Source organism: Bubalus bubalis, chromosome 12 (assembly GCF_019923935.1).
Source record: "Bubalus bubalis isolate 160015118507 breed Murrah chromosome 12, NDDB_SH_1, whole genome shotgun sequence".
Taxonomy (NCBI): Eukaryota; Metazoa; Chordata; class Mammalia; order Artiodactyla; family Bovidae; genus Bubalus; species Bubalus bubalis.
Window position 1 is genome coordinate 7179337 of NC_059168.1, and position 12940 is coordinate 7192276.

At 44.7% G+C, this 12940-nt stretch overlaps 1 protein-coding gene across 1 annotated transcript in view; it reads left to right on the forward strand.

Annotated features, from left to right (window-relative positions):
- Nucleotides 1-9276, forward strand: part of SLC9A4 (solute carrier family 9 member A4) — a 64911-nt gene extending 55635 nt beyond the window's left edge. The window contains exons 10-12 of the mRNA XM_006060664.4: nt 3023-3154; nt 4414-4501; nt 8448-9276. Of these exons, the coding sequence (XP_006060726.4) occupies nt 3023-3154; nt 4414-4501; nt 8448-8803 (576 nt within the window). The 3' untranslated portion in view covers nt 8804-9276. The remainder of the gene's footprint in view (nt 1-3022; nt 3155-4413; nt 4502-8447) is intronic.
- The last annotated feature ends 3664 nt before the right edge of the window (nt 9277-12940 follow it).

The following is a 12940-nucleotide window of genomic DNA, read 5'->3' on the forward strand; positions in this document are numbered from 1 at the left end:
AACAGCCCAATGGTTAAGACACCAAGTTTCTAAGGCATGGGTTCAATCTCTGGTCTGGGAACTAAGATATCACATGCCACGTGGCCAATATACATTTATCTATCTATCTATCTATTTCCACCTCCCCCCCACCACACACAAAAGAGACCTATCAAGCATACTTTTTATCAGTTTGGGGAAAGGTATAGAGGCTATTCAGGTGAGTTCTTTTGAAATTTTGATTTAATCAAATGACATTTATACCAATGTCCTCTAATTAGGAGCTCTTTAAGGTTGAGGATTCAGTGGAACATCCCAATTGTTGAGTAGGGTTATAAGTGAGTTTACTGCCAGGGCCTTGATTTTTGTGACTATGTCATGGGATCCCCCAAAATCATTTAGTCACAGTTTCTCATTTTCAAGTAGAAGATGCTGAGGTTAGAAGACTTGTTTTATTTTTTTTCTGTCATCATCATGTCTGACTCTTTGTGACCCCATGGACTCTAGCCTACCAGGCTCCTCTCTGCATGGGATTTTCCAGGCAAGAATACTGGAGTGGGTTGCCATTTTCCTCTCCAGGGGGTCTTCCCAACCCAGGGCTCAAACCCAAGTCTTCTGCATTGGATGGTGGGTTCTTTATCACTGAGCCACCCGGGAACCCCTAGCAGAGTTATCTCACTTGTTTAAGGTCACAAAACAAATTTGAGTTACGAACCCAGGTCTTCCAACTGCCTAGCCATGGCTCTTTCCATGACTTCAGAATTACATGATCTGGGGTAGGTGAATGTTTTCTGACTGCTGTTTTGAGAAGGTCAGTGATCAAGGGGAATGTGTCAGCAAAAGGCCCTGCACCTGCTGGAGGAACGCGGGTCAGCGGCAGATAGCACGCATCAAGTAAACCCAGCAGCTTTCAAATCTTTCCAAGTGAAACCATTTCAGCAAGACTATCACTTTCTGCTTTAGATAAGTAGGTAAGAACTTCCTGGTTGAAAGAACACCAGCCTGCTTAGGGAGGGTCACAGCCCCAGGGGTGCCTGGTACTGAGACTTTCCCCATGGAGGTGGAGAGTGAGGTTAGAGAAAGTCCTCAGTTGGTAAAGAATCCGCCTGCAATGAAGGAGACCCCAGTTTGATTCCTGGGTCAGGAAGATCTGCTGGAGAATGGAAAGGCTACCACTCTAGTGTTCTTGGGCTTCTCTTGTGGCTCAGCTGGGAAAGAATCTGCCTGCAATGCAGGAGACCTGGGTTTGATCCCTGGGTTGGGAAGATACCATGGAGAAGGGAAAGGCTACCCATTCCAGTATTCTGGCCTAGAGAATCCCACGGACTGTATAGTCCATGGGGCCTCAAAGAGTCGGGCACAACTGAGTGACTTGCACTCACTCACTCAGAAATAAGAGAGATACTGGAACTCCAACCCACCGTAAAATGAGGCTAACCGTCCATCATCTCTTTTCTTATCAGGTTCCCAGATAGTCATCTTTCTTCTTCTTTTATCAGGGCCTATTCAGTCGCCCTCCAGGTTTCTCCCTTCTAAGCTTTGTAGGATCTCCCTTCCTTGCTGAGATGAGCAGATAGGTGATAGCGAGTCCTGTGGGGAGAACATACATGGTAAACCCAGGGGCTCTACCAGAGACGACTTTTGCTCCCACTTTTGTTTCCTGAGAGAATGAGACTCACCTGTCCTGCCCTTTCTGTCTTTCCTTTCTCATCCCATCTTTTTTTTAATTTCATAATATATTTTATTTAACCCACTTTATGAGCTAATGGTAAAAGAACCTGCCTGCCAATACAGGAGACATAAGAGACATGGGTTCTATCCCTGAGTTGGAAAGACGCCCTGGAGGAGGGCATGGCAACCCACTCTAGTATTTTTGCCTGGAGAATCACATGAACAGAGGAACCTGGAAGGCTACAGTCCATGGGGTCACAAAGAGTCAGACATGACTAAAGTGACTTAGCATGCACGCATGGGCACACATCAAAAATATTTCAATGTGTCATAAATATAAAAATTACCAATAAGATATTTTATACTCTTTTTAAAAACTTAATGTCTTCAGAATCAGTATGTAGCTAATACAGTACATTGCAGTTGGAATTAGCCACATTTTTTCCCTTAAAGTCTCCTTTATTTTTTTCTTATTTTTAAAAAATTTTTGTTTTTTATTTGTGTCCTTGATTAATGATGTGTTAGTTTTAGGTGTACAGCAAGGTGATTCAGTTACACATCTATATGTGTCAATTCTTTTTCAGATTCTTTTCCCATTTAGCTTTTTACAGAATACTGAGCAGAGTTCCAAGAGCTATACAGGAGGTCCTGGTTGGTTATCATGCTGTCTTGACATAGGTTATGTGACTCCTCCCTCCAGCACGGTTCTCTTGTTCTCTTGAAGGAAAATTCAAGGATGCAGTTCAGGACAACTGTCTGTCTACTTCGTTGCTAGTGGAAGACCATTAGCAACACTGACTGTTCTACAGTGCTGAGGCTGGTCACAAAGGTGGCATCTACAGTTGGGCATCTGTGCCTCTGGGAGGACCACTCAGAGGGTCACAGGATGACAGAACAGCGGGGGCCACTGCCCCTGCGAGCCAGGGGCACGGGCTTCACCTGCAGCTCCGTCCTGGTGGGCTGGCCCGGATCTCAGACCTTTCCTCCAGAGCAGCAGATTGCATCCCTGTAATTGAGGCAGAGGCTCAGAGGGCGTGGCTGTCACCTTCTCCTTCTACGAATCATTTTTTTTAATATTTATTTATTTGGGTGCACCAGATCTTAGTTGTGGCACACGGGATCTTCCATCTTCATCACTTCCATCTTGCAGGATCTTTAGTTGCAGCAAGTGGACTCTTAGTTACCTCATGTGATATCTGGTTGCCTGACCAGGGATCGAACCTGGGTGCCCTGCATTGGCAGCCTGGAGTCTTAGCTTCTGCACCACCAGGGAGTCCCTCTACTAGCTTTTGTGCGTGACTTTCCCGTGGTCTCCAGAGCTGGAAGCCGTGCAGAGATGTCAGTACATGTTACATGCCCCCTCTTTCTGCAGACCTTGTCCTACAACAAATACAACCTCCAACCCCAGACAAGCGAGAAGCAGGCGAAGGAGATTCTGATCCGTCGTCGGAACACCTTCAGGGAGAGTGTGAAGAAAGGGCACAGCCTGCCCTGGGGGAAGCCGGTAAGGGGCGGACGCCAATTCACCCGGAGCTGGGCCAGTCCCCAACCGGGGCCTCCTCGGGTGACTCCTATCACTGTTTAAACAAACAACCACTCCCTTGGTGCCAGAGTAAGACAAAGCGAAGGGGGTACGGGACAGCAGACACCCGCTTCTCTGAGCCCAGGGCTTTTGAGGCCCAAGCTCCAACCCACACTAACGTGAGGCTAACTGTTCATTGTTTATTTTTAATCTGGTTCCTACCGGGCCTTTGGGGCCCGAACTGTCCCCGGGGTTGTTGTTGTTCGGTCAGTCAGCTGTGTCCAACTTTTTGCAACCCTATGAACTGTATCCCACCAGGCTCCTCTGTCCATGGATTTCCCGGGGAAGAATACTGGAGTGGTTTGCCATTTCCTTCTCCAGGGGATCTTCCTGACCTAGAGATCAAACCCAGGCCTCCTGCATTGACAGGTGGATTATTTACCACTGAGCCACCTGGAAGTCCATGGGGTATGTGGCAGCAAACTGCACCTGCTCAGGATGAGCCAGTGACTGGAACATACTCCCTGGACTGTGAGGCTAGACGAGCTCCCGTGGTGGCCAGAGACTGGACTCCAGGGGCCCTTCCATGGACGGGGGACCCAAGGATCAGGAAGCTTGCTTCTCTACCAGGAAGACACAGGGAGGAATTTGTTCTTGCCAAGATTCTTGGACCTTATCCTCATGGCACCAGCTGTGCATCTTAACTGCTCATTTTGAGGCCACATCTTGGGCTTCCTAGGTGGTTCATCGGTAAAGAATTTGCCTGCAATGCAAGAGACACAGGAGATGAGGGTTCAATCTCTGGATCAAGAAGACCCCCTGGAGAAGGGCATGGCAACCCACTTCAGTATTCTTGCCTGGAGAATGCCATGGACAGAGGAGCCTGGCGGGCTACAGTCCATGGAGTCGCAAAGAGCTGGACACAACTGAGCACACACCAGGCAATCTTAAAAGGAGACGCTGGATGGACGTTGAGTCTGGAGTAGCTCCTAATCTCTACCCTGATCCCAGTGGGGCCACGGGAGAAACTTGGAGAGGTTTATCATGGTCTGTTTCATCAGGAGAGGGAAGGGAAAAATATTGAAGGTGGAAGCATTGTTTTTCTTAAACTAAAGTAACTGAAAGGCAGTGATGCAAACAGGATGCTCCATTAAGACTCTGTATCCTTCTCCTTGTTTGCCATGTGACGCCCTCAGTTACAGGGGCTAACTCTTCTTTTTATTTCTTCTTGTTGCCCGCAGGCTGGTACCAAGAACATCCGCTACCTCTCCTTCCCCTATAGCAAGCCTCTGCCAGCAGGCAGAGACATGAAGGTGGCTGAATTCACAGGTAACTTGCATCCACGGCTGCTTCTCTTTATTTTCAGGCTTGTAGGTGAAAAGGCAAAATCAAGAATATTACATAAGTATACACATGACAAGCAAAAGAGAACACAATTGTTGTTATTGTTCAGTGGCTAAGTCATGACTCTTCGTGACCCCATGGACTGCAGCACTCCAGGCTTCCCTGTCTTCACTATCTCCAGGAGTTTGCTCAAACTCGTGTCCATTGAATCAGTGCTGCTATCTAACCATCTCATCCTCTGTCTTCCCCTTCTCCTCCTGTCCTCAATCTTTCCCAGCATCAGGGTCTTTTCCAATGAGTTGGCTGTTTGCATCAGGTGGCCAAAGTATTGAAGCTTCAGCTTCAGCATTAGCCTTTCCAATGAATACTCAGAGTCGATTTCCTTTAGGTTTGACTGGCTTATCTCGTTTCAGTCTAAGGGACTCTCCAGAGTTTTCTCCAGTACCACAGTTCAAAAGCATCAATTCTCCAGCACTTAGCCTTCTTTATGGTCCAACTCTCATATCCATACATGACTACTGGAAAAACCATAGCTTTGTTCATTGAATCAATAACTTTAGTGATAAACAGTGAAATTTATGTAATTTTTATTTATTGATAAATATTATTAAAATTTTTTTCAGCCATTTATAAATGTAATTATCAATCTTAGCTCAAGAGCTGTACCAAAAGATACAGCAGGGTGATATACCTGGGGGTCATCATTTGCCGACCTCTGACTTAGAGAAACGTAAAACGGGCAGTTTTTTGAAGTTATAGGATTTACCTATGGCTTATAAATTAGAAGAATTCTCCAAAGTTGGCTAAATTTTACTAAAATACTTTCACCAAATTTACTGATTGGATATTTCCCATTTAATATCTAATGCATCCTCAGTTGTGTCCAACTCTTTGTGACCCTATGGGCCACCAGGCTCCTCTGTCCTTGGGATTCTCCAGGGAAGAACACTGGAGTGGGTTGCCATGACCTCCTCCAGGGGATCTTCCCAACCCAGGGGTTGAACCAGCGTCTCATGCATCTCTTGCATTGAAGGTGGATTCTTTACCACTGAGCCACTGAGGAAGCCCTTAATATCTAATACTTAAATAGAATTTTAGAATTATTGAAATTGCCTATTGTGCTCATAAAAGCTAAGTTATTTTTAAATGTATATAAATTGATTTTCTATTGGCATAAAGTGACATATGATATGCCATGTTCTCTGTTTCAATATTACAAAATTTTTAAGACCAAAAATCACACTGGAAATTTAAATAAACTAAACACATAGGATTTGAGAATTAAACATTTGAAGAATGAATATAATTATTCCTTACAATGAAACTTTTCTGATATAAAAGCATGTTTGATATAAAATCAAAATCAACTAGTAGAAAAAAGCATAAACAAAGAAGGTTGAAAGCACTTGAAACCCCAACACCCAGATATAGTCACTGTTGAGTATCTTGGTAAGCATCCTTCTATAATTCTACCTATGTCATTCTGATCATTATCCTACAAGAACCTGCTTTTTTTAAAAAAAATCACACATAGCACTTCATGATACATTGTCACAGGATAGCCATTGTTTGGGAATTTTTGTAAATTGTCCAGTTCACTCAGCCCTATGTTATGGAAACATTTTGCTGTCAATAGATAGGAACCTAGTAATCATATTAATGACTTAATGATAGTCAATTATATGAGAGCCCCATGGGCTTCCCAGATGGCACCCTGCTAAGGAATCTACCTGCCAATGCAAGAGATGCAAGTTGGATCCCTGGATTAGGAAGATCCCCTGGAGGAAGAAATGGCAACCCACTCCAGTATTCTTGCCTGGGAAATCCCATGGACAGAGGAGCCTGGTGGGCTATTATCATAGGGTCACAAATACTCAGATAGGACTAAGCAACTGAGCATGCCCAAAGAGAGTTTTAGACTCTTAATTCTGTTTCATTGATCTAGTCATCTATTCCCAGGTCACACTCTTGTAAGTTGCATTATTTTATGATAAAAAGAGCTATCACACAAAAGCAAACAAACAAAACAAAATAACACCAGCTATAGGGTGTATAGTCGTTTAATTTTTAAAATTCTTCTGGGTACAAACAGCTGGTGCTGTTAGGTTGCTTGAATGATAGACAGCCTGACAGTCTCCAGTCATTTCTTGAGATGAATGTCAATATCACAAGCTATGGTAGCAGCTTCAACTCCTAATGTACAAATCTTAAATAGTCTTATAAATAAAATAACAGCAGAATATTAAAGGCTTACTATACCTTACAAAAAAGGACTTATCCCAGAGGTGGGGTTTGTTTAACATTTGGAAATGCATTTGCATTATTCACCAGGTAAATAAGTCTAACGGCTGTTTCAATAGATGCCCTGAAAGACATCTCACATATGCTCTCAATAAAAATGACAAACTCCTAGGAAAAAATATATAGGACTTACATGAAGAAAACATAAAACTCTACTTTTCCATGCTTCATTACCTTTTTGTAAAGAGGAGAATGTTGGTACCCCCCACAGACAAAAGTGTTGCCCTGAGTGAAGCCATTTAGCACAGATAAAACTCTTAGAACAATGCCTGCAACCAAGTAAGTGTGCAAGAAATAACCATGCTTGTGCTCCGTTGTGTCCAACTCTTTGCGACCCAATGAACTGTAACCTTCCAGGCTTCTCTGTCTGTGGGATTCTCCAGGCAAGAATACTGGAGTGGGTAGCTATTTCCTACTCCAGGGGATCTTCCTGATCCAGGGATTGAGCCTGAGTCTCCTGCATCTCCATATTAGCAGTTAGATTCTTTACAACTGAGCCACCCGGGACGCAAGAAATATTAGCCATTATGACTGTTACTACTGAGGGACCTCAAAGAAATCTTGACTTGGGTAGATAGGGGTGTTCTTCAAAGGAAGATGATGCTTTAAAATGTCAGTTCAATGTGAATTAATCTAGACATTAAATGAAATCTTAGTCCCAGTGAATTTTTTTTCCTTCAAATGTGCTCAATTGGTTCTAAATTTCATGGGTTCTTTTTTGTTTCTGTTGTTAGTTGCTCAGTTGTGTCCAACTCTTTGTGACCCTATGAACTGTAGCCTGCTAGGCTTCTCTGTCCACGGGGTTTCCCAGGCAAAAACACTGGAGTGGGTTGCCATGCCTTCCTTCAGGGGATCTTTCCAACTCAGGGATTGAACCAGGTCTCCTGCATTGACAGGCAGGTTCTTTACTGTCTGAGCCACCAGGGAAGCGCCTCTAAATTTTGTTACGTGAGCAAAAGGAGTTGGGTAACCCAGAAATCTGAGAAGGAAAAGTAGTGAAGTGGGACTTAATTTTATCAGAGAATTGTAATCAAATGTCAGATAATTGATAAATGAGATAATGCTCCATCTGTATCTGGGTACAATTGTTTGCACTCAATTTCTCCCTAAATCTGAAGTCTTTATCCCACAGGACAAGGCCAGTAAATGCCCATCAGGGCTCTAGGGGAGGGCGTGGAGGGAGGTGGCATTCAGCAGATAGTCCCCCAATGTCCCCACAGCTCACGGGGCTGTGACATGGGGATCACTGTCCCTCCCTACTCAGCCCGTGTCCTCCTGGGTTAGGACACCCCTTCCCTAGATGTGTGGGAACTTCCTGCTGCATTGAGGCCTACATACATTCTTCCAAGGCTCTTTTGCCTTTGGGGCCCATTTGGTGGTATAAATAGAGAGGTCCTGCCTGGACACCCCTCCTAAAGCCCAGGAAGACTGGGACAGGAGGAGCAAGCTCTATGGATGGACCATGGCAATGGGTGCCCAGCCATGTGACTTCACCTGATACCACAGGTGAGTGTAGGAGCTGAAACACCAGGAGGACTAGGCCACCCTCTTCGTTCCTGCATCTGGATATGACGTCCCCACTCTCGGATCTTAAGTCCTGTTCTTTCTTCCTTTCATCATACTTTCCCAGATCACGACGGCAGTGACTCAGAACTCCCTCCCATCACGTTCAACACACACTCTCCAACAGAGACGATTCAGGAAAGACGATGGACACCTGAAGTCATCCCGATGAAGAGCTTACGTGGAGCAGGGACGCCACCGCACTTCGGTTACCGAAGAAACGCTAGCCGAGAAGAGCACCTGGGCAGGGGCGGAAGGGCGATTTTGAGGCCCAAACCGCTCTTTCACGCAGTGGATGAGGAGTTCGAATCCGAGGAGGAGAGTGAGGAGGAGGCCCCAGCATTTGGGTCCCTACTGTCATCGGACCTCAGACCTGGCAGGGACTGCAACGTGTTCCACAGGCCTTTGCTCCAAAGAAAGTAGTATCGTGGTGTCATGTCCACCGGATTGTTTCTGGGTTTTTCCAGAGTCCATTGTCTGCTGATTATGTTGAAAGCAGGGTGTTCAGAGGTCTGGAGAGAGTTAGGGTTTTTGGAAGCTATTAGACAGCAAGACTCTGTATTCTATAAGACATGATTCTGTAAGACTCTATTAGACATGATTCTGTAAGACTCTGTAAGGGGGATTTTTCAGAGGGCCAGGAGCACACTTGCCGGTTCTGCCATATTCTCAGCTATGCTTCACAGTTGAATTCTCTGCAGAGGACAGACATCCATCCCCGCAGGAAGTACTCACCAAGTGTGCCCTTAGTGTAATTACTGAGATACAGGCAGGACTGGGCAGTAATTCCCCTTGGCCCTACTCATGTCTGTGTGTGCTGTTTCTCAGTCGTGTCTGACTCTTTGTGACCCTTTGGCCTATAGCCCCCCAGGCTCTTCTGTCCATGGAATTCTCCAGGCAAGAATACTGGAGTGGGTTGCCATTTCCTTCACCAGGGGATCTGCCTGACCCAGGGATGGAACTCACATCTCCTGCACTGGCAGATGGATCCTAAACCACTGAGCTACTAGGAAAGCCCCTTGTACAGCGTCGACGGTCCATAAGACATCTCAGAGCTGGAGGCACGTTAGAGAAGGTGGGATCAGACATTCTTATTTTCCAGGGGACAAAAGTGAGGCCTTGAGAAGCTGGCTGGTGCCTCTTCAGGGTCTGCTTCCCTCAGAGGCCATGGGCTTCCCTCTAGGACAAACGTGGACGCCAGGGGCTGACAAGGGCTATCTTACTGTCCTGGATTTCTGTTTTGTAAATGAGGTTAACTCAGGGTTCTGCAGCTGTGGTGGAGGTGACATCAGAGGAGCATTCTGTCTCTCTTCTTCCCAACCTGAGGTATAAGACTGCTTCTAGTATGTTTGTGCTGTGTAGCTCAGTCATGTCCTATTCTTTTGCAACCCCATGGACTGTAGCTTGCCAGGCTCCTCTGTCCATGGAATTTTCTAGGCAAGAATACCGAAGTGGGTTTCCATTTTCTCCTCTAGGGGATCTTCCTGACCCAGGGATCGAACTCGTGTCTTTTGTGTCTCCTGCATTGACAGGCAGATTCTTTACCACTGCTCCACCTGAGAAACCTAGTATGTTTGATAACTTTATAAATTAGGAAAAGTCATTTTTTATATAAATAAAATCAGCAAATATGTTGATGTTGTCAGGATTTTGCAAGTATGTTTTATCCACAAATAATGCAGGTGGTTTCTTGGAGTTTTTAATTGTTTTTTCCAAACTCAACTCTGTCAAGTATCTTATTTCTAACTCCTCCTGAGAAAACCCAGCCACACAGACAGAAAGCTCTTTCTTAGAACATCAGTCGGTGTTAATTGTTAATTGGGCCATAAGCCACTGGGAATGAAAGAGACACCCGCCTCAGTGCTGGCCACTCCTCTAATTAGCAAGTGATATGTTGTTTCATCTGCCCACAGTATTTGATTTAATAAATTCTTTTTCTTTCTGAGATTCTAACCAGCTTCCAAGCCAAGGTTGCTCAAGAAGTATGACAGGTAAGAAGTCACAATTCCTGCCCCACTCCCAGACATTTTACTCGGCAGAGAAACGAGAACTGTGTTGCAAAACGAATGAAGGGGGTCACTACTCTGTTTTCAGGCAGAGGAATGCAGATCTGAGATCAACATGCATATTTGTGCAGTGGTGTCCAACTATTTGTGACCCCATGGTCTGTAGCCGGCTAGGCTCCTCTGTCCATGGAATGTCTCAGACAAGAATACTGGAGTGGGTTGCCATTTCCTCCTCCAGGGGATCTTCCCAACCCAGGGATCCAACTTGGGTCTCTTTTGTCTCCTGTATTGGCAGGTGGGTTCTTTATCTCTAGTGCCACCTGGGAAGCTCGCAGTGGCTGTAGCCAAATCATTGATTGGGAGTGTGCATCTCCCATTCAGTACAGTGAAGTGAAAACATGAATTATCCTTTAAGCAATTATTTGTATTTCTGTATTTTATTTCTATTGACATATTATCTTTGAACTCAAGGAAATATGAGAAATAGAGCAAGTTAGAAACTTATAAAATAAAGGGTCACCTAGCATCAGGGCTCTGGACCAGTTTAAAAGGAAGGAAGGTTCCATGGGGTTTCATTTATTTTGTTTCCTCACTGGAGTTTTTTTGGTGACTAAGAGCAAGTGAAACTCGGATTCTGGGTTTCGCTGGTGTTCTGTTTCGCCGGTGAAGGCTGCCCTTGTTTTGAGTTTGTTCTTGTCCCGGATCCGGTTCAGGAGGCAACCCTGTTATTTAACTATACTGTATTCAAAAGGGACTGTGTGGAGGGGACAAGGGTGTCCCCAAAGTTACAAATGCAGAGTTTAAAAAAAAACAAAAAAAAAACAATAACAACGAATCAGAAAGAGGAAAGGTATTCTTAGAGGCCAAAAGGACAGGTCCTCATCCAGGGACCCGCCCACGGGAAAGTCACACAGAGCAGGCAGCACAAGCCAGCATGGGTTTAGCAAACAATGCTCGCTGCCTTCCACCCACACCCCGGGAGCAGAATTTCAAGTTCTGAATTTAGATAATACTGATGGAATTCTTGCAGTTTTGCTACACCACACTTGGGACTTCAGGCAGCTCTCTGTTAAAAATATCTGCAAAGACTATTCATTACATTTCAGTCATGACAAGAATGAAAATGAGTATTTGCAAAGTAGGGCTTCCCAGGTGGCTCAGTGGTCTGGAACACACCTTTCAGTGCAAGGGATGCAGGTTCCTTCCCTGTGTGGGGAAGATCCCTGGGAGGAAGGCATGGCAAGCCACTCCAGTATTCTTGCCTGAGAATCCCATGGACAGAGGAGCCTGGCCGGTTACACTCCACAGGGTCACAAAGAGTCAGACACTACTGAACAACAGCAATATATTTTATAGTATTTTTATTTTATGTATTTTATGTTTTGGTGTTTGCTTTAGTCTCTAAGTCATGTCTGACTCTTTTGCAACCCCACAGACTGTGGCCCTGCAGGCTCTTCAGTCCATGGGATTTTCCAGGTAAGAATACTGGAGTGGGTTGCCATTCCCTTCTCCAGGGGATCTTCCCAATTCAGGGATCAAACCTGGGTCTCCTGCATTGGCAGGCGGGTTCTTTACCACTGAGTCACCAGGGTGTCTCCTATTTATTTTATAGTATTTATATTTTATATATTTCATATATATTAATATAGATTATATATGTATATATATTTGGGTGTGTGTGTGTGTGTGTGTGTATATATATATATATATATATATATACACACACACACATCTTTGCAAACTGGAGATCCAGGAAAGCCAACGGTACAGTCCCACTGAGTCCAAAAAGGCAAGATAACCAAGAATGCTGATGGTGAAGGTCTCAATCCAATGGCAAAAGAAAATCATTATCTCAGCTCAAACCGTCAGACAAAGAGATCCAATTCATCTCTTCTCAGTTCAGTTCAAGCCATCATGGGTTGGATGATGTACATCCACAGTGGGAAGGACTGTCTGTTTTACTCATTCCACGAATCTGAATGCTAATGTCTTCCTAAACACCTTCACAAGGGTGAATGAAGAAATCAATGAATGAATGCTGGTGGCTTAAAAATATGTACAACCTGAGAGTTGCGAATTAAGTTTTATTTGGGGAAAAATGAGCACTGCAGCCTGGGAGATGGCACCTCATCTCTGAAAAACTGCTCCAAAGAGGGGGACGGGGGTGGGGGGAGGTCAGTATATATGTGGTTTTGATGAAGGAGGAGTATATGCTTAATTAAGCACATATTTTTTTGTAGAAAGTTTCTACTAGTCTCATGAAACTTTGCTAGTCATGAACAGTCATTACCATGAAGGATTTTAGTGTTTTTCTAGATTTCAATAGATACAGGAATCGGGCTCATAAAATCAGCTCCTGAGAATATCTAACTATCTGAAGACCTGCCCTGCCAGTTTCTCCCCTCAAGCACAGAGTGCCTTGTTTCTGCTATCCATCTTGAATTCCTTCAGGGAATGTTGAGGGTCCCCAGCTGCAGGAGCACATGGCTTTATCCTTGTAGAGGTAGATGGCAAGTGCCCACAACGGCAAGTCAACAAAACCATCTAAGTAGGC